At 43.2% G+C, this 24,394-nt stretch overlaps 1 protein-coding gene across 2 annotated transcripts in view; it reads left to right on the top strand.

The window, feature by feature from the left end:
* MGAT5 (mannosyl (alpha-1,6-)-glycoprotein beta-1,6-N-acetyl-glucosaminyltransferase) overlaps positions 1-24,394 on the top strand; it is a 342,867-nt gene that overhangs the window by 305,789 nt on the left and 12,684 nt on the right. For both annotated transcript variants that reach the window (XM_023515849.1, XM_012807954.2), the window contains 3 exons: positions 3,213-3,359; positions 14,272-14,388; positions 18,974-19,048. In XM_023515849.1, coding sequence (XP_023371617.1) covers positions 3,213-3,359; positions 14,272-14,388; positions 18,974-19,048 — 339 coding nt within the window. The remainder of the gene's footprint in view (positions 1-3,212; positions 3,360-14,271; positions 14,389-18,973; positions 19,049-24,394) is intronic.

Here is a 24,394-nt window from a genome sequence, read left to right on the forward strand (position 1 = left end):
GATATTTTTGATCCCCATCAAGAGTGAAACACTTGTATAAGAACTACCTTTATCCATGTCTAAAGGATTCTTTGTAAGAATCCTACTCCCCCGGGCTGTGCCTGTGGCTCAAAGGAGTAGGGCACTGGCCCCATATACCAGAGGTGGTGGGTTCAAACCCAGTCCCGACCAAAAACAAACAAACAAAAAGAATCCTACTCCCCTTAGCAGTTTAAAACAATTTCATTTCTCTTTCACCGGGTGGAAAAAATCTGAATGGTTTTACTGGACTCCTTGTCGATGTGTAGGCATGTCCCGATGCTATGCTGTGAATGAAGCGTATGGTGCTTCATCTGTTCTCTTGATTGGCATTAGTTCAGAAATGTGATTTTAGAGCATGTAATCTCTCTGTTCAGGAATGCTCGTTGACAGAGCTGGAATGGCAGCCGTGGAGATACTTTGTCATCTGGAATATCTTTGTTAGATTCTGGGCTTCTGAAAAAAACCAGGTAGAGAAGAAATAAAATATGGCCAGTTTTCTCCAGCAGAGTTAAACCTTGGCACTTTGAGTGACACTTGCAGTGTCTCTTGCCTCCATGCAAAGGCAGAGTGATGGGGAAAGCAGGGGATTAGGGGAAAAATAGTTTAGTGTTGTTAAAGTACCCGTACTGTGGCAAGGTCCTCAGCACATGATCTTCACCAAATGCCATTAGGTGGTTTTGAACTCTCTCTGCCTGTTGTCAAACCTCAAATGTGCTGTTTGACCTTAATGCATCTGCTCCATTGTAACATCACAGGTAGTGAGTAGACAGGAAGGAAGAAAAAAAATTGCTTATTGACAGAAGTGACAAAAAACTGCTATTTTGCTGTTTGTAAATGATGCATTTCCTGCGATCCTAATTAGTGTGACAAAAAGACTTGTTGCCAAGAAATTGTGTGGTATTTGCTTAAGCTTCATTCTAAAATCACAAGGCTTAGGAGAATTAGCCCAGTGTGTGTTTATTTTATGTGTATGGAAATATTCTGGTGCCCACAGGGCAGAAGAGATGGTGCATGTTGTTATTCAGATATAATTAAACCTAGGTCACATTCAAGTCCATTAAGCAACAGCCTCAAATCCTTTTAATTAATGGGTTCAGATTGGTTGGTCTAAAGGAGCTAATTAAATTTTTTCCCAAGATTTTCCATTTAAATAGACAACATTGTACTGCTTGCATGTATTCCTCCAAAGTTGTACTTTGCAATTTGGAGTTGATGAAGGTATCAGCACTTCATGGCAGGCCCTGACTTACAGAGGTCAGGAAACAGTGCAGGCTCTAGGTCTTGGGCTGAACTTACAGGAGACCCTGATCTGCACCTTCTAGCACCTTTCTTCTCAGAGTCGGAAGATCTAGACTCCCTGTGCTATTTCACGCCCAGCTCTAGCCTGACTGAGGTCATATGTTTCCTCCTAGAGAGCTGACACCTCTTCCCCAAAGTCTGGGTGGGGGGACAGGTCACAGAGATCAAAAGCCTTGAGGCAGGCACCTTGCAGTCTCCATATTTAATAAAGCTGAACCATCCTGGGATATCCCACCATTTCCATCTGTTTCTCCTGCAGCTATCAGGTCCCCCCCACAGCGAGCCGCATGTCCACGCCATGCCCCATAAGGTCAGTCTAACAATGTCATTTCAGTTAGCTGTATCATGAGAGTAAGAACCATTGCAGGAGATACTGCCTTTATCCTACAGCTTCCAGGCTCCTGGCTACCCTGTTTTCTTCACCCAGTGGCTCTCCTGCCTGAAGGGAATTGGCCGCACTGGCCTCTCACAGGTGCTTGTCTCTCCAACCCATTCCCCTTTGGATGTTTCTAGCATTGTGATCTCAAAGTTTGTACAAAAGGTTATCTCTCCAAAAAAAAGAAAAAACAAACAAACAAAAAAGTTCAATTACCAGGTTCTGTGCATAACAAAAATTAATAAGATTGGGACCATCTCCAGAAAACCCGAGATTGCAGTGATTTGCCTCACAATTCCTTCCAGAGCTGCATGGTTCTCCAGTTTGTCAGACTCAGGCTGCGCCCAGGGCAACCTGGCATGGAGCTCCCAGCCCCGACATTCCGTAGCTTCAGGCGCTGCCCAGGGAGCCTAGCGGCTTGGCCTGGGGAAAGGAGTCTCCTAGGCTCATCCGTTCAGGTTCATGCTGGGGACCTGCCATGTGGGTGTTCCTCCGCTTGACAGCAGTAGGAAACGACGCCCTGGGGCCAGTTACTTTCTGTCTCTTGATGCGCCTCTGGGGCCTAGGGCGATTTCATAACAGGCTCCTCCGGGCAGGGAGGGAGAACGCAGGGTTCCCCAGCCCCAGCCCTGCCCGGCAGTGACGCTGGGTCCTCGGTGGTGAGGAGTCCCCCAAGGTGAGGGTGCCAGCAAGCCATTTCTGGGAGGTGTTAGTTCAGTTTGGGACCCAGGAATCAGCAGCATTGAGCCGCAAGATGCTCCTTTGTCACCGTGGCCACCAGCTGCCTCGGGTGCTCTGAGGACTTCGGGAGTGTGTCATTGCTGCCATCTGTCGTCTGTCTTGGGGAAACACAGGGTCTGCTTGCTGGGCAGGGAACAACCGCCTTGCAGCCGATTCAGCAACTCTGCACCCTCACTCCCCACAGAAAGGGGGAATAAAAACCAAGATGTTGGTGTCCCCCCCTCCCCGTGAAAATCCCATTATGAAAACCCATGTTTACTGACCTACCATGGTTCAAAAGCGGCTCCATTTGAACTGTTATCAAACGGCCAAGTGACCTTTGTGTCCCTCCCCCCAGAGCCCCTGAAAGGGCCTGTTGTTCCTTTGGTTCAATGAAGAAACCTTCTGTGTCATTAAGCAAGTGTTTTTCCAGTCATGTCTCCTGGTAAGTTACAGAAAGATTATTGTTGGGTCTTAGCAGTGGTGGTTGTTTGTTTTTCTGTTAATATGCTGACCTCCCCTACCCCCGCACTGTGCCCCAACACTTACTTTACTTTCTTAGCAGGGGAGAGCTCTGAGCTGAACAGCTTCCTGAGCACTTTAAATGTCCCTGGTTATGGTTTTCAGATCCTGGTATAAGCTGAATTCTCTGTGTCCCACCCCCCCAGGACCTGGGAGCCTTCCAGGATCTCTGAGGCATCATCTACACAGGACTGGACTGCAGACCTGTGCCCTGTGAGCTAGGGACGCCCATGCTGACTGGCATGTTTATACTGTATGTTTTTTTGTCTTACAGTTGTTCGTTGGACTTGGGTTCCCTTATGAGGGCCCAGCTCCCCTGGAGGCTATTGCAAATGGATGTGCTTTTCTGAATCCCAAGTTCAACCCACCCAAAAGCAGCAAGAACACAGACTTTTTCATTGGCAAGCCAACTCTGAGAGAGGTAAGCGTCTTTCAAATCATTCTACTTCCCATAATATGAATGACAGCCACTTATCCAGTGCTATTTAACACGGTCGGATGGGAGGGTGAGGGTGCAGGGGCTCAGAGAGATGTTCACATCACCGACTAGTTAGGGGCAGGCCTAGGATGTGAGTCTCAATCTGCCTCCACAAAGTAATTCATCTCTTTGTTCTGCCTTAGCTGTATCTTTTGTGAACCCAGACATTCTAGCCTTAAGATTCTAGCTCAGGGGTCCTCAAACTCTTTAAACAGGGTGCCAGTTCACTGTCCCTCAGACCATTGGAGGGCTGGACTGCAGGCCCCGGGATGAGATGGCTGCTAAGCAGGACAGCCAGTGGCGGCAAAAACACCCAGCAGGCCAGATAAATGTCCTAGGCAGGCCGCATGTGACCCATGGCCGTAGTTTGAGGACGCCTATGTGATTTTCTGAATGTGTGGTGTTTAGGGAATGAGGAGTTCAGCTGGTCAGTTAGCAGCAAATGCATGTGGAAAATCTGTTCTCCATGGTAAGAGTTTTCAAAGAACCATCAACCCCAAAAGACAAGCTATATCTTGGGGCTGGTGTTTGTTTGTGACAGTATCTCTGTTGCCCTGGCTAGTGTGCCTTAGCTTCAGCCTGGCTCACAGCACCCTCAGACTCCTGGGCTCACACAGTCCTCCTACCTCAGCCTCCTAGAAGGTGGGACTATAAGCACCTGCCACAATGCCCAGGTAATTTTTCTATTTTTAGTAGAGACAGGCTCTCACCCTTTCTCAGGCTGGTTTCGAATTCCTGAGTTCAAGTGATCCTCCTGCCTTGCCTGCCCAGAGTACTAGAATTACAGGCATGAGCCACACTGCTCCTGGCCTGTATCTTGGGTTATTGAAGCCATGCTTTCTGACATTTTCCACCTACCTTCAGCAGGCATCATCCTAAGAAATAATCCTGCCCTTGCTAAAAACCATTTGCAAAAGCCTTCTTTGAATTGCTTTCGACGATCCTCTTGAAAATCCACAGTGGGTGATGAATCACCATTGAGGGTAGTTGGATTTAATTTAGAAGAATAAACAAAATTCATTTACAGCTAAGTGTGAGTGATCAAGCTGGGGGTTTCTGCATCTGGTCAGAAACAGGTGTGTGCAGGAAACCATAATATTGATTTTCTTATTATTTTTGTGTAGTTAGTAAATGGCTCTGCAGGCTGCTCAGGAAGAGGAGGTCATAACAGCATCCAGGTCGTTTGGGGCCTTCCAGGGGGGAGTTACAGGGATAGATAGGCAGCATTCCCATGATGTAGCAGCAATACTGAAGGGCAGTTTTTAAAGCATAACATTTTTTCAATTTTGCTTTTAACTCTCTTGGCTTACTTTCCCCAACCCCATCTCCCAAATAGTATGTAAAATGCATTTTCAATGATTATTTATCGATCAGTGAGAAACCTTGCCAATTTATAGAATGGGTTATTTTGAGAGTTCTTTTGTCTGACCCTCCCTGTCATTAGTGAAATGGCCAAAGGAGAGGGAAGAAGATCAATGAGATCTATAGATTATCTCCAAAAGGTTAATCGGTGGTGCAGATAACCTTTGACAAGGGCTAACTATGGATTTGTTTTTCTGTCTGCTAGTATAATAAATTTGAATTCCTTACGTGGAGGAGTGGTTTCTTTTAGAGAGGTCAGTTCTTTAATTTGTTGTTCTACATTTAATGCATATACCTGTGTGTCAGGTGTGGTGGGAGTTGCTAGGGCACAGAGAACAGGAACATTCAGTCTGCCATTAAAGAGCCTACACTTTGGAAAGGTTTAGAACAGGTGTCCTCAAACTACAGCCCGCAAGCCACATGCGGCCTGCCTAGGACATTTATCCGGCCCACTGGGTGTTTTTGCCGCCGCTGCCTGTCCTGCTTAGCAGCCGACTCATCCCAGGGCCCACAGTCCGGCCTTCCAACGGTCTGAGGAACAGGAACTGACCCCCTGTTTAAAAAGTTCGAGGACCCCTGGTTTAGAAAGATACTCCCCAGCACTGAGTACCTCTCAGTTTAGGAATCTTCTGCTTTAGCATATGACTGAGCTCTTTGAAACTTTGGAGTCTTGGGTAGAAAAGGACTGATAAATCATCCCTAAGATTTGTTTTTGACACATCAAAATTATATACTATGTTTAAGGTGTACAACTTGATGTCTTAATATACATATATGTGTGAAATGATTGCTATAGTCAAGGTAATTAACATATCACCTTATACAGATACCTTACCTGGTAAAAATGCTTAAGATCTACCTTTTGGGAAAATTTTGTATACAATACAGTATTGTTTAACTATAGTTAGAATGCTGTAGAATGAATCTCTAAAATTTATTTATGTTGCATAAGTGAGACTTGGTACCCTTTTTTTAAAAAATTTATTTATTGTTGGGGATTCATTGAGCATACAAGAAACCAGGTTACATTGGTTGCATTTGTTAGGTAAAGTCCTTCTTACAATTGTGCCTTTCCCTCAAAAGATGTCACACCCTGAGACCCCACCCTCCTCCCTCCTTCTCTCTCTCTGCTCTTCCTTTCCCCTGCCCCTCCCTCCTTTCTCTTGACCGTCTTTCATTTCCCACACAACCCCAACTCCTAAGAACAACCATTCTGCTCTCTGTTTCTATGAATTCAACTGTTTTGGATTCCACGTTTAGATGAGATCACACAGAATTTGTGGCTCTCATTTCACTTAGCATAATGTCCTCTGCGTATATTTATATTGTTGCAACTGGCAGGATTTTCTTTTTTGAGCCTAATTAATATTCCACACACACAACATATAATTTCTTTATCCGTTCATCTGTTGGTGGACGTTTAGGTTGCTTCCATATCTTGGCTATTGTGAATAATGCCATACCAAACATGAGAATGCACATCTCTTAAACCTACAGATTTTTCCTTTGGATATACACCTAGCAGTGAGATTGCTGGATCATATGGTAATTCTATTTTTAATTTTTTTTTTAATCTTTTTTTTTTTTTTTGGCCAGGGCTGGGTTTGAACCCACCACCTCTGGCATATGGGGCCAGTGCCCTACTCCTTTGAGCTATAGGCAACACCCCTATTTTTAATTTTTTGAGGAACCACAGTACTATTTTCCATAATGGGTATACCAATTTACATTCCCACCAGCAGTGTTATCTGTTGATAACCTGGATTTGGATTTGGATTTTTGATAAAAGTCACTCTATGAGGCATGAGGGGATATCCCCTTGTGGTTCTATTTCCATCTCTCTGATGATTAATGATGTTGAGCACCTTTTCATATATGTGTTTGTCTTTCATATTTCTTCTTTAGAGATATGTCTATCCAGGTCTTTTGCCTATTTCTTTTTTTTTTTTTTTTTTTTTTTTTGAGACGGATTCTCACTGTCACCCTCAGTAGAGTGCAGTGGTATCACAGCTCACAGCAACCACAAACTCTTGAGCTTAAGTGATTCTCTTGCCTTAGCCTCCCAAGTAGCTGGGACTACAGGCACCCTGTACAATGCCCAGTTATTTTTTTCTTACAGTTGCCATTGTTGTTTGGTAGGCCTGGGCTAGATTCAAACCTGCCAGCTCTGATATATGTGGCTAGTGCCCTAAGCTTCTGAGCTACAGGCGCTAAGCCTCTTTTGCCTATTTTTTAATTGTTTTTTGTTCTTTTTTTGCTATGGAATTGTAAGACTCCTTATATATTTTGGATACTAACCTCTTATCAGATATATGGCTTATACATAGTTTCTCCAATCCATTAAGCTACCTTTTCACTCTGTTGGTTATATCCTTTGCTATGCAGAAGCTTTTTAGTTTTATGTTATCCCATTTGCCTATTTTTGCTTTTATTGCCTGTGCTTTTGGTGTCATATTCAAAAATTGTTGCCCAGACTAATTTCAAGAAGCTTTTACCCCTGTGTTTTTTTTTCTCATAATAGCTATACTTGTTTCAGGTCTCACATTTAAGCCTAATCCATTTTTACTTGATTTTTGTATATGATACAAGATAAGAATCTGGTTTCATTCTTCCGTGTATGGAGATCTAGTTTTCCCAGCACTATTTATGGATGAGAGTCTGCTCCTTCCCATGTATTCTTGGCACGTTTGTTCAGTTGACTGTAAACAGATGGATTCAATTCTGGTTTCTTTGTTCTGTTCTATTCATCCATATGTTTGTTATGCCCAAAATCATCAATAAGTTTTAATTTAGGTGTAGGAAATCTCTAAAGTTCTTATGTCCAATTGTAATTACATTTGTAATTTTCTATTTTGAAAAACTTTTTAGTGCTAAAATATATATTATATAAATTTTCTCATTCAATACTTTTGAAGTGTAAATTTACTGGCATTAAGTATATTTGCAATGTTATGCAACCATTACTGCTGTTGATTTCCAGAACTTATCATACCAAACAAACTCCGTGTCTATTAAACACTAACTCCCCATTCTCCCCTCTCCCAGCCCCCAGTAACCTCTATTCCATTTTCTGTAGCTATGAGTTTGCCTATTCTAAGTACCTCATGTAGGTAGAAGCCAGTGATATTTATCCTCTTTGGTCTGGCTCACTAACTTAGCAAATGTTTTCAAGGTTTATTCATGTTGTACCATGTATCAGAATCTCATTCCTTTTTTAAGGCTAAATATTCTATTGTATATGTGTCTGGCATTTTGTTCATCCATTCATCTGTTGATGGGTATTTGGGTGGTTTCCACTTTTTGCCTATTGAATAATGCACCTATTACTTGGTATATGAGTACGTGTTTGAGTCCTAGCTTTCCATTCTTATGGGTATATACCTATTAGTAGACTTGTTAGAATTTACTTTTTATTTATTTTGAAATAATTTTAATCACATGGAAAAGTTGCACCAGTAGCACAGAATTCAGGTATACCCTTCATCCAGCTTCCTTATAGTACAATGATCAAAACCAAGAAATCAATATTGGTACCATAGTATTACCTAGACCAGTGATTTTCAACCTGTGTGCCAGGTTGAAGACCAGCTCATGATAGTTAGGGCACTGGCCACATACACTGAGGCTGGCAGGTTCAAACCCTGCCCGGGCCTGCCAAACAACAGGGCGCCTGTAGTCCCAGCTACTTGGGAGGCTGAGGCAAGAGAATCGCATAAGCCCAAGAGTTTGAGGTTTCTGTGGGCTGTGATGCACTCTACCAAGGGTGACTTACTGAGACTATCTCAAAAAAAAAAAGTTTTTGGAGCCCATTGATTAAATTATTTTTGAAAGATGGTCAAAGTGCCATTAATCAGCATATTAATCGCATAATTTAAGTCTGCCACTATAATTTACATATAGGTTCAGGTGTGCTGTGACATCAAAAAGTGTTGAAAAATACTGGCCCAGTCTATAAACTTTATTTCAGCTTCACCAGCTTTTCTGCTAACCAGTTAGGGTCCCACTTTACATTCCTAGTCACATCTCTTTAATCTCCTCCAGTCTGTAACAATTCAGAATTTTGTTGTCACCATAATCTTAGCACTTTTAAAGAGTACAGGTCAAGGGGGGTTTTGTGCTCTGTTTCTCAATCATGTGTTCTCGTGATGAATTTGAGGTTATGCGTTTTTGGCAAGAATATCCAAGAGGTGATGGGGTGTGCTTCTTAGCACATTGGATCAGGAGTGCATGATAAAAATGTGTTTTATTACTGGTGATGTTAATGCTGATCACTTAGTTAAGTAAGTGTTTTCTATATTTCTTCACCATAAAGCTACTGTTTTTCTCTCTCCGAGGTGGAATACTTGGAAATTTTGTGACTATCCTGTTTCTACTCAGACCTCTGCTCATGCAATTGTTGTACCATTTAGCAGTAGATCTTTTCTGCAGTGGTTATTACTGTGGTGTTCTGATGGTGATCTTCCACCATGATTTTTTTAATACATGAAAAGCAAAGAAACTTTAAAAAAAGAGAAAAGAAAAGAAATCTGTATCTTTTCTTCCTGAAGCATCTGCATACAACCCTTTGGGAAGTATCTTAGACTAACTTGGCAACTAACACCTTTTTTTTAAACACCAGGCCTAAAGAGTTTCGTGACACTTTATGGTAAGGGAGTATTTTTTCCTGAAAAAAATTTAGGACACTCTTAAACACAATCTAAGTATTGCCCAATAAATGATATAATGTCACATAGATCAGATGAGCCAGTATAAAGTTATTAAGAAAAGTATGTTCTTTGTTTTCTATTGGGTGCTATTATTTAGTTGTTTACATTTTGCTGAGATCATGGAGGGTTTTTATCCTTCATGGTGTAAAAAGAGAACAGGCATTGGAGCTGCTGCACTGGCCTTTGATTTCTCCCGTCCCTTGAGATGAGGCCACCAGTCCTTAAATGAGACTCTGTTGGAAAGAGACTGTGGGATCCTTTCAATAGTTGCTCATCAAGTGACCTCACACAGACAACTCCATCAGTCCTGGGTTCCCCCAGGAGTCTGGGCGGTTGACAGATGTTTAATGTAGCCCCACAGGAAGGTACAAATTGCTGCATTGGAGGTATTTGTCAGGATACATTTTCTATTTCCTAAGAGCCCCATTTTTCATCACTCACACATGGAAGAGTGATAGGACAGATGTATAATCAGCAGAAGGGCATAAAGAAATAGCTAAGTGAATGAGGGGGAGTGTGTTTGGAGTTGTGTCAGGTGGAGAATGTGCAGAGTTAGGTAAGAAAGGTGATGGTTGAGTGTTACGGGGCAGGCAGGAGCCATGACACGGTAGACTTAGAATGTCCCAAGAGGAGACTTTCCCGACTACCCCATCTGGAGGTAGAGGGAGGAACTCGCCGAGAAATCAACATGCAGAGTTTTTGTGAAAAAGTCTGCTGAGACCCAGAGAGACAGACACGTATCAGCCTGCAGAGATGCAGATAGGTGCCACTCTGAACCAGATCCTCAAGAGGTTTTATTAATATTAGAGGGCACTAGCCGGGTGTTGTGGCGGGCGCCTGTGGTCCCAGCTACTTGGGAGGCGGAGGCAGGCGACTCGCTTGAGCCCAGGAGTTGGAGGTTGCTATGAGCTGTAATGCCACGGCACTCTACCCAGGGGGACAGCTTGAGGCTCTGTCTAAAAAAAAAAAAAAAATTAGAGGGCAGATGTTTCCAGAATGAAGAAGTAAAGCGTTAATAGACTAGTCTCTCAACTCAGTCATGCAGGTGGTCTTTTGATTAGGAAAAAAATTCATCAGAATGGAGGCACAAAATCATAGAACAGTTCTCTAATGTGGAACTAAGTAGGTAACAAAATTGCCATCGGGAATGGGAGGGGACCAGTTACAGCTATAGCCTTCAGGCTAGATCATCTTAGCTCAGGGGTAATTTTTAATACTCTTCTAATCCTGCTGATACCCAGTCTCCACTAAGCTGCTGAATTTTACTTGGATGTCCCCAAACTAGTTTTCTGTCTAGGGGGTGGCACTGAGACCCAGGGTCATTCCTGCGAGAGTCATCTGGAATGACTGCCCATAGTGGAGGGGCTGTGCTTTAGCTAAAGGACATGGAGGAAAGGGTGTCTCAAGCCTGAGAAGCATGTGTACTAACAAGTCGAGGAGGCCCCAAGGTCTGTTCGCTTTAGCCAGGAGATGAGCTTCCGTTTGATGAACTTGTTCCTGTAGCAGCATCAGACAGCTCTGAGAAGGTCCAACAGACCTGATGTCAGGGCCAGTGAACTTGATATCATAGCCAATGAACTTGTCTCACGGCCAAGTGGGCCACCCTGCTCTGCTCGGTCAGCTCACAAAGCCCCCAAGTCCTCCTAACCAAAGATGCTTTTAATGAGGAAAGGACTATCAAAAGTTCTACAGATTTCTGTGGGTAAGAAAAAAAAAACCTCTAGAAGTTATCTTTTTTTCTTCAGCAAATAGAAACATCTTAACCTAAGTGTATGTAATTACAAAGCAGTTTTTTGTGCCTATGTAAATCTTTCATGTTAAGCAACAATTGAGACACATAAATGGATCCATATCAATTCTTCTATGCCTTTATTTTAAGAGAAGAGAAAGTCTAGATTTCTAAATGTGAGTTTGGCTATGTTTTTATTTTCACATTGGACCAATTTTTCAAACCACAATATCTACTCAGGGAAAAGAGTTTCCTGACCCCTTAAGTATTATGAATGGTGTAGGTTATACTTCATTATGTATAAGTTGAATTTTTATCTTTGTTGTAGCTCTTATAACAAAAATCCTTTTCTTAATTTCAGTAGACTTAGAGAGTACAAGTGGAGTTTTGATAAATGGATATATTGTTGTATAGTGGTGAAGTCCAAGGTTTGTAGGTATCTATCGCCAGAATAGTGTATATAGGATGGCCATGAAGTTTGTACCCAGTAGGTAATTATTCATCCTTCACTCCCTATTCCATCTTCCCTCCTTCCAAACCTGCAATGCCCATTATCTTTATATTGGAAAACACATTAGAATGAATAGATTCTTGATCATTATTCTGACGTTTTATAAACTAGTAGAAAATTTCAGGAGAGAAAATTTCTCTGGCTTCGGGGCTGTTTTTCCATAAAGCTAACACATATTCTCCTAGGAGATTTAATAGTCACTCTGAAGTCATATCTTATTAAATATTTTCATTACTTTTACAAACTATACTTCAGTAAGTTCGCTGATTGATATACAGTGAAGTAGCTTAGATCAGATGGTTCTCAATAAATTAACAAGGAGGAACATAACATTCAGAGGAAAACTAATGAATCACAAAAAAAAGCTTTACTCATAAAATTAAGTAACCTTCAATAAATGTAAATGAGTAAAGTGATAATGGCTCCACATTCTGTATTTTCTGAGTGCTTAGAGCAACCTTGTAAATAAGCAGGGACCTTAAATGCGGGGAGGAGAGAGAGATTGCTAGAATGTAAATTACTAAATAGTGACATTGATGGTGACTTTAATTTACTCTGATTCCATCAGAAAAGCTAATTAGTTTGTTCTCCAGACCACGAAATGACAATGGTATGACATTTTGCTCATCTTTAGGAAAGACCTAATCTAATACAGGCATAAATTCAGTCCTGAATTTAGGTTGGCAATTTTACGAGAATAGTTTAAAGGCTGGTGCTTACATCAGGCATTCATCTTTGTCTCAAGAATGCAATGGCATCCTTTAAAATTACCATTGTCCTTTCTTTCTAAAGGTAATAAGTTGTTGAAGGATCTGGGTTTGAATTGGCTCTGCTACTTTCTGTCTGTGTGGTCTCGGGGAAGTGTAAACCCCTCCTTATCTCAGAATCTTCATCGATACCTGAGAAGCCTGATAAATAATGTATGTGCAGGTGGTCAGCACAATGCCTAGCCCAGCCTGGGGCTTTATCCATATGTGTTGAATCCAAAATACTATGTGAAGAGAGAGAAATGGAATTTTCCCCAGCTCCATGGGCCTACAGAGAGCTCTGTAACCTATATTGGAGTCAGCAGTAAAAAAGCCACCATGGTCTTCAGAGCAAAGGCTTCGTCACTACCAGATTCAGCATTTGCTTTTATAATATAATGTCTACTTTTCTCTCCTGAAACTTGTTAATTATATAACTCGTCTACATATGTAATTTCAAGAGAATTATTCTCTAACTTGATTATAAAAAAAAAATTCCCTAATAAAGTAACACATATTTCAGTGTTATCAAACTGTACTATAACAGAACTATACTAGATGATATGATGTCTCATTCCTCCTCACAATCAATGTTTGTACTTAAGTGAAACATTCATCTAAATATGGTCAGTTGTTTTTGCTTAAATGGACATTACGAAAGAGGCCTAAAGAGTGTGTCTATATACATAATTGCTATTAATGGGATAACGACAAATGCAGACTGATTTGGGTGTTTTTTACTGAAGACTGATGTCCTGAGTGGTACTAACTCTACTACTATGAGTTTTCTGAAATGGTGATGGCTCATTGGTGAAGTTCCAAATAAAACAGAGTACAGAGAGACTTTGCTTTACATGATAATTATGACCCTGGAAGATTCCATGTATATTAAAACTGTACCAAAGAGTTGGAGTCTATAAACTCACATGAAAGCCCAGCAGGGCATTTGAAAGTTGCATGGGAAGCAGACATTTCTTCCACAAGGCATCTTGTACCCATGTTTCCCACCCACGGACTAAGGGTAACTGAAGAATGCGCTCACAAATGTCTTGAATTCCTCCTTTACACCATGACCTTAAAGTAATAGGAGAACAGAGGTAGAAATAAAAGTGAAGCATAGGTATAACTGTCTTATAGAAAGAATGTACTCTTCATGAACTCAGAAGTCTCAATATTCACACATGATTTGTTTGAACACACTTTGTTCTTAAAACCTCCTTTAGGACCAAAAAAATGCTTTACTCATAAAATTAAGTAACCTTAATTAAAATTAAGCAAAGTAAGTTTGCTTTTCCAGACATCATGCTAAATTATCATTCCTGAAACCATTCCAAAAATTTTGTTTTTCTGAGGCTATTTGCCTTTCTGTCACTTTATGTGCCATTACTCATCCTGTGTGAATTTGCAGGCTTGCTTGATGGGTCTTATGGTTTTCTGTGCATACCTGTTCTGTCCTAGCCAAGATAACAGATAATGGTTTGGTCTTGATGGTTTCCAGGGCTAGATTATGGCAAAGGATACATTTCATTATTTCTTGGTGTGATGTTGGGGGTTAAAGCCACCTGTAACAGCTTCTTTGTCACCTGGTTGTGACATTGTCTTATTCCCAAGTGATATTCGCCGTGGGAAACCATCACTGTTTTATTATGTGTTTATGATGCTTAGGAGGTTTTGATTGTCAAGGGAGAAGGACGCTGATGCAAGTACAGCTCGGTACTGTACAAAGCACAACACTTTATCTAGCACACAACGGTTTTAAGAAGTGTTTGTGAGGTGTTTTGTTCTGTTTTGTTTTTTCCAGCTGACATCCCAGCATCCTTACGCTGAAGTTTTCATCGGCCGGCCACACGTTTGGACTGTCGACCTCAACAATCAGGAGGAAGTAGAGGATGCGGTGAAAGCAATTTTAAATCAGAAGGTCTTTTCTTTTATTCTACTTTCCCCCATTTGTAATATGATCTGAAATGTGTGGGAAGTGTCACTTAGTTCTAGTAAATGGAGCATTTCCATATCAGCTTACCCTGGGAGTTAGAAAAACACCAAGCTGTAGGATTTGGCCCTAGGATTTTGTGGATGTTGTGTGAAGTGGAATAGAGCAGGTGTCCAGGTAGGGATGTGGATTCTATAGACCCTTTTGGTATGGTTCTCTGGGGTGCCAGGTGCAGAAGGCAGGGGCTTGAGATGTGCTTGCTTCAGGGATCTAATTATGCTATCCTCACAAAGGCCTGAAAAGAGTCCTGTTTCCTCTACGAAAAAAGTAGAAGGAAATCCTGGGAAATATTTTTATGAGGCATCTATAACTAACATTTCAAGACTCTTCTGATCAATTCAGCAGACACTCATTAAGTACCTACTATACACAGAGCACCTCTGAGCCATGCTGGGTAGGGGGGAGGCATTTGCCTTCATAAACATGGATGAGGCTGGCTTTTTGCCTGTGGGAATCTTACCATCCACTGGGAATGAATTCAATTATCCTCTCTGCCTACCCTGAGACTGCCATGGACTCTGTCCAGTATCAAGGTGTACTTTGCCCTTGAACTTGTAAGATTGGCATACACTCTACATTTTTTATGATGTTTTCAGAGAAGCAGTGTAGCCATGCTAGGGACTGGGCATGCACAGTTTGGCTCTGGGTTCCATCTGTTCCCTTTACTGGCAACAGATCCTCATCTATAATCCACATATTGAGAAGTCAGATAATATATATAAAGTGCTTAAATATAATGTGTGCCACATAATACCTGTTTAGTCAATATTAAATGTTCCTATTTTTGTTACTAATAATCTGAATTTCCACTATAGGCAATGTGCAGGCAAGAAATACACGTGTCTCACTCCAATATTACCAGTACCTGGCATAGGGATTTACCTAATGCGTGGATGGGAGAGGAAGAGAGAGGAATAGATGTCTGCAGATAAGCACAACACCAGGCAGGATATGTTCAGTGTCAAAAACAACATGTAGAATCTCTAGGAGTGGGGAGTAAGGAGGCTTCCTAGAGAATGCAGTCTTTGAGTTACATCTTACAGGAAGAGTATGAATCTGCAAAGTAAAACCCAGAAGTGGACCCAGAAGCGGATGGGTCCAAGTTATAGGCAGGAGGCTGGAAATGTGTATATCCTGACAGGAGTAGCCAGTTGGCCCACATGAATGCCATCTTTTCCTTTCCTTTCGGGAAACAGAATGGGACGACCAGTTTGTGGCCCACTGAGTTGCCAGTTTTAACTAAGACATCTTGAGAGCAAGAGCATGCTGGTATGGCATCCATCCCCTGATGCCTTGAAAATATGGTCTGGTTAGTGGACTTTGATGCAGCTCTCGGCTTCCCACTGATGACATGGGCAGTCCTAGTTTCAGTCTCAGTAGTCGAGGATAGAATGTCCCCAACTCAGATAACCGAGCTGATAGAAGCACTAGGTAGAGCCTGGTCCCACTGGGCTGCCTCAAGATACCAGCCACACATCTGAAGCTTCAGTGCTGGAGGGTCATTCTTGTGGATGCTGGAAGTTCCTCCTTCTTGAGTCTCCAGTCCCTTCAGTTGTTACTTTCCTAAAGCTGCCTTAACAAAGTAGCACAAAGAATTAGGGGGTATAAAACAACAGAAATTTATGTTTTCACAATTCCAGAAACCAAATGTATGAATCAATATGTCAACAAGGCCATGCCCCACCAAGCTTGCTTGAGCCTAGGAGTTGGAGGTTGTAGTGATTATGATGACACCTGTATTCTACCTGGGATGACAGAGTGAGACTCTGGGCCCCTCCCCCACAAAAATAAATAGGACCATGATAAGCAATCTGGATTTTATAAGTATGAAGGGAAGTTTTGAGCAGGGGAATGACATGACCTAGTTTAAATTTTAAGTTATCAAGAGAAATTACAGGATCTGCCTAACTCAAATCCTATGGTTAGTAAATAGAGGAGTCCCTACTCAAAGTCTGATCTTCTAGTTCTTTCTAAGACCATCTCTCCTTAAAAGATGCCAAACTTGCCCTGTCACACCAGACTGTGAAGTGTTTCTTATGCAGGCTGATCTGAGGGCAGTTTCCGGCAGGAGCTATACCCTGATCTGGAGGGTGAGTGGAGACAGGAAATCTCTCAGGAAGAGAGTTCCAGAGGAGATGATGGGGAGATAATGGAAAGTTTCCAAAGCCAGCAGGAACTCCACAGTGCAGCCTGCAGGCATCCTTCCTGTGGCCCCAGCTGCATGAGTAATAGCCCTTTTTCCACAAAGCTGGATGACCAAGAACATGCCCTTGTTTCTCCACAGTTGGCCCTACTTGGGTTTCTCAGCGACTGGTTGAGGTTTTAGCACTTACTTTTCATTCATCTCCCTAAGAGGCCTTGACTTACTCCTCAAGAACTGCTATGCAGAGATCTGCCCACCTTCCTTTCCCCCAAGCCCCACCTCAGGGCTTGCCGGTATGTTCTCTTCCCAGAGCCAAGGCTGGTCTGGAGAGCTTTCTCACGCAGAGGCCCCTGCCTGCTTCCATCCACAGCAGGGTGGCTGCTGAACTTGCTAACAAAGGTGGCCTAAGAATATGATTTCCTTTTTTTTTCCTTTATGGGTAAATTGTTTGGCTTCATCTGCTTTAAAAGAGTGAACTGGGACCAGTCAGCATCCCTTCAGTTAAAAGGGGCTTAGTTGGTAGGAGAACAGACAAAGAGCCATTTTTCTGTATTTCTTACATTGAGCCCTTTGAATTAGTTCACTTTCTTTTCAGTGGATGCCTTTGGAATATGTTTTCAGAATGGCACTTGGGCTCTCACTGTGATTCCCACTTAACTGGATGTGTTGTGGTCTCATGAAAGATGACCACCAATGGTATCCCATTCTAGAGGTTCTGCTTGTCCACTGATCAAAGAACCTAAGATATGCTGTGGTCTCTACTTCATATAGCTTCTTTTTTTTTTTTAATTCTTCTTCTATGAATCTTTAGAAGGAAATTTGTCTCTAGGTGAGTTACAGAAAGCTTCCGGAGCCACTTCATGGGTCAAGAAAATATCCTTTACAGGAAAAGAAAAATTTTATGTTTTTTTTGTTTGTTTGTTTGTTTTTGCAGTTTTTGGCTGGGGCTGGGTTTGAACCCGCCACCTCTGGCATATGGGGCCAGCACCCTACTCCTTTGAGCCATAGGCACCGCCCCCAAATTTTACATTTAATGTGAGGAATTGTATCTGGGTCAAAGAGAGAACAGTAAGCTTAAAAGCTTGGGATGAGAGGGAGCAAGCTGAAGATATAAGATGCAGTTCTTCAGAGCATCCTGAGTGTTTGGGAGATGAGCTATCTAGGAATTGAGCAAACTCCTTGTTCTTATAGAAGCATCTGCTCAGATATTACAGTACTTTTCCCATTGGGTTTAAGCTGGGGAACTTAGGAGGATGCTGGTTGTGCCCCTCTTCCCTGTCCCTGACAGATGCTATTGGACTCTCTGAAACTGAAGTAGACTAGATTGCTAGTGATTTCCTTAGAAATGAAATTTTCATTTCACGTTGGTAATGCTATGATCCGAAAACACAGGTCTTGGTGTTGGGAAACACTGCAGCACAGATCAAACCCACATTTCTTTCCCTTTTGGTATCACAATATTGATCAGATTACCTCCTCCACCCCAGTGAAGCACCTTCTTGGGTTTCCTGCTCCCCTCAAAGAACTCTAGGTACCTTTGTTTCAAAATATGAAGGCTTTGTGGAAATCCAGTGACTCTTTCCCAACTTAGTCTCACTAGCACCTATGGCCTTGAGCTTCACCTTCCTGCTGTCAAGTCAAATCTCATACTACTTGTTTCCACCGGGGATATCTGTGGCACCTTGGCACTCCCCTCTTAGCTTGCTAGGTTCATAGCTGGCCTTAAAAGCCCAGCCGGAACAGAAGTCAGCTTTGACCTTCTGGCCTCCCTCTAGCTGAGCTCTTTGTGGCACTTTGTCACTTTGATTTTGCTCCACGTGTTCTCTGGGTATGTGCTAACCTCACCTACTATTGCAGACCATTGCCTTTGTCACTGCTCTGGGTCCTTAAAAATGGCAGCCACGCATCCAGAGGTCTAAGTCCCCACACGTAACACACTACTCTGCGCTGGGATGCAAAGATGGCCCGTTAGCTGCAGACTTTACCCCCTGGAGCTTACCTGATGACACGTGACAATCACTGCTTTTTGTCGAATGCCTGTGATGTTGCAGACACTAAGCTAAGCATCTTATTCCCCCCATATGATCTTCATCACAGCTTAAAAGAAGTGGGTTTATTTTATCAGCCTTTTATATATGGGGCACCTGGGGCTTAGAGATGGCAAGTAGTTTGCTCAGGGAAGGTCCACAACTAGGAAGGAGCAGGGTGAGATCATGAGCCAGTTCTATTGGCTTTTAGCCCATAGTCTTAACCCTCATAAAGCAGCCTCCAGTAGTTGGCACCTGTATGACAGTGAACCAGTGGAGGAATGGGTGAGTGCCACGTGTTCTGGGTCATCCTCCTTCATGGAACCATGTTCTATTTTCACAGATCGAGCCTTACATGCCATATGAATTTACATGTGAGGGGATGCTACAGAGAATCAATGCTTTCATCGAAAAACAGGTAAGGCTCATTAGAAATCCGTCTTTCTTTGCTGAGTCCTACCTCCTGTTATCCCAGAGCTCTTAGGAATAGTTAAGAGCTCACTGGGGTTCTGTGGAGGTTTTTCTGCCTTGGAAGACTCTAGAAGTGAGATAATGGTTTGTTGGCATTCTAAAGGCAGCAATGCCATGGTCACCCAAGGGAACCAGATTTTCCTTGGGGGTAAGTATGGTCTTTATGACAGTAAGAGGTCAAGTGGAAAGTTCCAACAGGAGAGACTGGATGGTCATGACTTAGATATTGCTGACCATTAGGGCCTGTGCCCTGAGCGAGTTTTTGAGGACATACAAAGACTGTGGAGGGGAGGGGGACAGACAGATGGCTCTCTGGTCCTACCTTATCTTCATTTCTTACCCTAAGAAAAGTAAAAACTGAAACCAGTGGTTTCTAAGCATTTCATTAATGTTTAGTAACTCTAAATATGTTAGGACTTGTTAGGGTTTTCAAATTTCTTTTAAGAAAGGATCTTTTCAAGTGAAACCTTAGCCAGAAACCTAGGTACATAAAACAGGCAAAAGCAGGACATCAGTTCCAAGCGGGGTGCCTAGAGTCCCACTACCACCAGGAGGGTTTGAAGATTGCAGGTTATACTCAGAAAAGTAAAGGCCGGGAGAGCATTGCTGTCATTTTATAGCATTTTAATTCCTTGAGCTTCAAAAGCAATGTGGAGCTGGAAATAGATAACTCAGAACCCCCATGAAGAAGGGAATATGAACTTAAACCAAATTCCAGAAATAAGGGGCTTTTCTTAAAGAGCAAAGCACAGAGTGTTTTAAGATGATCAAGGGATCTGTATACAATGGAGCATGAGGATGGTACAAGCTGAAAATAGAGATGGTGTGTTGAAAGTCTAGGTAGACATACTGTAGGCCCAAGGCAGGGCTTTCAAAGGAAGAGGTGGTGGTTTGAGGAGACAAACTGTGGTGAGCAGCCAGCAACCCTGGTGCCCCCACAGAGGGGGAGCCATGGATCATGTGCCCAGGATGGCGCCTTTGGCATGCTGAGTTTTTGTTTAGTGGCAAGAGGGCGTGTTCTGCCTTCCAGACACCTGGATTCAGCTCCTGGCACCACAGGTTTCTGGTTATATGACTTGGGCATGTGGGTCAGCCTTTATGTGCCTTAGCTTCCTCCTCTGTGAAATCAGGATCATAACAGGACCTACTTCTTCCTAATGCACTGACACGGGTAAGGTGCCCAGAACAGGGACTGGCGCATGGTGTTCAGTCAGTGCAGACTAGTACTGCTGGTGACTTACTACAGTATGCTGGACAGTGTTATAGCGTAGGACCCTGTATTCTAACATAACTATTAACATGACATATATGTATGAATTGTATTACTCATCAGGCCTTACCATGGGCACTCAGCATTTCATATGACACCATGCTGCTCCTGTATGACACCAGAATAATAACTCTACCCACCACATCCATACAGATTCTGTGCCAATGTGTACAAACACACCACTGGATTTCATCTCATTTACTCCTGGTAATCCCAGGAAGTGACAGTATTTACCCCACACTCTAGATCAGTGGTTCTCAACTTTCCTAATGCTGCGACCCTTTACTACAGTTCTTATTTTTGTTGCTACTTCATAGCTGTAATTTTGCTGCTGTTATGAATCATAATGTAAATATCTGATATGCAGATGGTCTTAGGTGACCGCTGTGAAAGGATCGTTCAACCCCCAAAGGGGTCGCAACCCACAAGTTGAGAAATGCTGCTCTAGATGGTAGAATGTGAGACTCACAGTTAATCAGGCTCACAAGCTATAGAATCTGGATTTGATGCTGGTTTGGTGTGGGGCCAAGTCTGTACCAACAGCACTGCCGGGGCTCAGGAGATGGCAGGTGTCCTAGCGCTGGGCTTCCCATCCCGTTTTACGTCCAAGAGCCACTCATCCTTCCTGCAGGTGTAGAGAGGGGCTGCAGGTTCTCCTTTGACAGTGGATTTTTAGACAGCACTTGATACCCGCTGTCTCAGATCCCTGCAGCTGTTGTTGAAACTCTCCTCCTCTTTTCCTACCTCCATTTCCTCTCGGCATAAGTAACTCTTGGTCAAGTTTATTTGAATGCTTTTATTTCTTCCCAGAGGCTCATGAATCCTAGTGAGTCCTTAAAAGTTCTCAAGTCCTCTATAAAGCTATTACTAAGAAGGTTGTGTTCCCCTGGAAGACCTTTGGAAATGCTCCAGGCCAAGGGGTCCCACCTTGCTTGCTACCTCTGGGTCTCTTGCGCCCTGCCTGACACAAGTGGGTGCACAATAATGCCCAGGTGGGTGCTGACACAAGTGGGTGCACAATAGCACCCAGGTGAAAGAATGGGTGCACGAACGAGAGGTGAGTGAGTGTGCTTTTTATTCCTGCATCTCAAGAGCCAGGAAGCTTGTCTTAGACTTTTGATTGGCAAAACACATTACTAAAATTGTCATCTGAAAACATGCTAATAAAAGTGCCCCACCCTACCTTACCCCTGAATAAAGACTTTTCTACAGAGAGCTGCAGTTCATAGACATTTAGAGATTTCTGTTTTCCTTCTAGTGTTGATACATTTGTTCACTCTGTGAATGTTTGTGCTGTGGGCTGTGCTGGCAGTTGGAGGAAACATGCCAAAGACCCCATCCCTGCCCTCAGGTAGCTTTTGAGCTTTGTGGAGGAGGCAGCCAGATCCACAGGCAAGGTTACTAGCTGGGTTAAGCCCAGTGATAGTGAAGTGTGCAGGGTGCTTCAGGATGACATGGTCCTGCTGGCAGGGTGGGGGATGGGGAAGGAGATGGGAGACAGTATCTGAAGGTATCTCGTGGGAAGTGAGTCCTGAAAGCAAGCTGGGGGCACAGACAGGGCTGGACAAGTTGAGGTGCCAGGCCTGAAGATGAAGAGTAGTCGTCATCGTCAACTGTAGGAAATTTAGCTATGACCCTCCGGAGAGGTGAGGTTAAGAGGAGGCAGCGGAGCGTGAAGAGAGGCTCGGGGAAGGATTCAGATCGGATTCTGGAACAAGAGGAAGCTACGGGAAGGTTTTGTTGTAGGATACAGGGTGAGGGTACTATCAAATTCTTATTTGGAAAAAAAAAAACATTTTTATTAAACATACTCTCAGTAATCTACACAAGCAATAAAGAGACCTGCTTTGAGTTCATCTCAGGGTTTCTATTGAACCCGGACTATTCCCCTGATGCCAGGAGGAAGAGGGGAAGCTGAGACCCCATTCATTCACAGAGTGGATCTTCTGACTATCTTCTGGCTCCAGGCCTCAGCTTTTTAGAGCTTAGAGACTTTGTTATTATTTACAGCTAGAGGAATATCTTCAAAGAGCATAGAGGATGGAAGGACGGCGCTCCTGTATAAGCAGGAAAGCCTGCAGCTCCAAGGAGCTTCCGGTACCAGCTCTAATTAGGGTGGGCTCTGCCTTCCTGTGATCTGCAAGGAGCACACAGCCACTTTTCCCCCAGAAACCTTTCAAGGTTGTCTGTCAAGCTCAGCTAAGGCGGCAGAAGCCAGAGGGAGCCAATTGACATCATGGAGAGCACCCCAGGCTAAAATGTACACTGAAGTCTCCAGCGGGAAACTCAGCCCACCTGGTTGCAGGCACCCAAGGGGCAAGTCTCCCAGCCCTAGGGTGGGGGGACCACTGTTCTCCCTTAGTACCCTCTCACCTTATTAAAACATTGATCTGGATTGCATGCTTTTTTAGATCAGCTCTCTGAAAGAGGCATTGTCTCCAACAAAGGGAATTCCTTTGTAATCTAAGAGTGAGCACTATCATTCCCTATCCTGAGTGTGTCTGGGCATGTTAAGGTTTTCATTATACGTTTCTTGGGAAAATCTTATGTATTAGCCTCAGGCCAGAGAGTATAATATCTTCTTTCAGAGCAATGGCAATGTTCAGATTGGTTTTTAAAAACCAAAGATGTGCCCTGGGACCCTATGTTCTGTTACCTATAAAGACCCTGTAAAGGGGTATCCAACCTTTTTTCTTCTCTGCCAGACATTAGAAGGAGAGTTGTGTTGGGCCACACATTAAATACACAGACACTAACAAAAGCTGATGAGCAAATAAAAAGTTCCATGCATAATTTCCATGATACCTGTCACTACAGATAAGCAAAAATGTCCTCACATAATATGCATGCAGCTTGGGGGCCACAGGTTGGACACCTCCACTAGGTATGACCGCAGTCATGTGTGTTTGTAAAGACCTTTGTGATTTGTGTGAAAAGCATTCTGGAGATATGGAGGGTAAGAAAGAGTTAGGTCTGAGAGCAGCTGTGGAATCTGCAGAAGCTCCTAGGCTGTCTGTTCATCAGAGCCCACAATGACTCCCTGGGGAGTGTTCTAGATGCAAGGACAAGCCTGTTAGTCTGGAGAGTCCTAGGGTGGGGGCAGAGGTGGAGGGGACACAGTTCTAGAGAAGAAGAAAAGGAGTTAGAAAAGATTGACACTTGCTTGAAAAATCAATGGCCACTATTTGCCTGGCTGGTCCTGCTGGTGGGAGGATAATGATTAAGCGCTGGACCCCGGAGGCTGACCTGTATCACATCTACTGCCACTGTATCTGACCCTAGGCAAATTACTTCTTTGTGTGTCTTCCTTATCTGTGAAATGGGGATCTTGCTACCTGGCCCATGGTGTTGATGGAGGAGTCTGCAGACGGGTACGTGTAACACGTGCTAAACACAGGGCCCAGAGACGCTGAGACAGCTACTTGCTGCGCAGGAGCCCAGAAACCAGCAAGATGTGTTCTTCAGACGGCCTCACTAAGATGTCATTTACAGACCCTAAAACTCACTGCATGTTAGGCTACAATTCAATGACTTTTTTAGCAAATTGGTAGAGTTGTGCAGTTTCTACCACAATCTAGTTTTGCAATATTTCCAGCACTCCAAAAAGCTCGTTTGTGCCTATTTAAAATCAGTCCTTGTTTCTGTGCCAGCTCTGAAAAACCACCGATCTGTTTTATCTCGCTCTAGATTTGCCTTTTCTGGATTTCTCTGGCTTCTTTCCTTTGTCTTGGGGGTTCATCCATGAGGAGGCAGATATCAGCCCTTACATCTCTTTATGCTCTGTGCTGTGCCGGGGCACAGATATACCACAGTTTGTTTATCCATCCAACAGTTGATGGCAGTTGGGTTATTCCTACCTTTGACTTGTGTGGTAAGTGCTGTTGGTGAGATCTTTGTATGCTGTGTTTGCATTTCTCCGTGGTAGGCGCCTGGTGGTCAAAGAGCATGAATATGGTTAGATTTGCCTCTGGCTCTTCGAGGGTGACCTTGCGTCTCTGGATTTGCATGGGTAGAGGTTTCTGC

Source organism: Otolemur garnettii, unplaced genomic scaffold (genome assembly GCF_000181295.1).
Source record: "Otolemur garnettii isolate 467f Iridium unplaced genomic scaffold, OtoGar3 scaffold00080, whole genome shotgun sequence".
In the NCBI taxonomy this organism is placed as follows: Eukaryota; Metazoa; Chordata; class Mammalia; order Primates; family Galagidae; genus Otolemur; species Otolemur garnettii.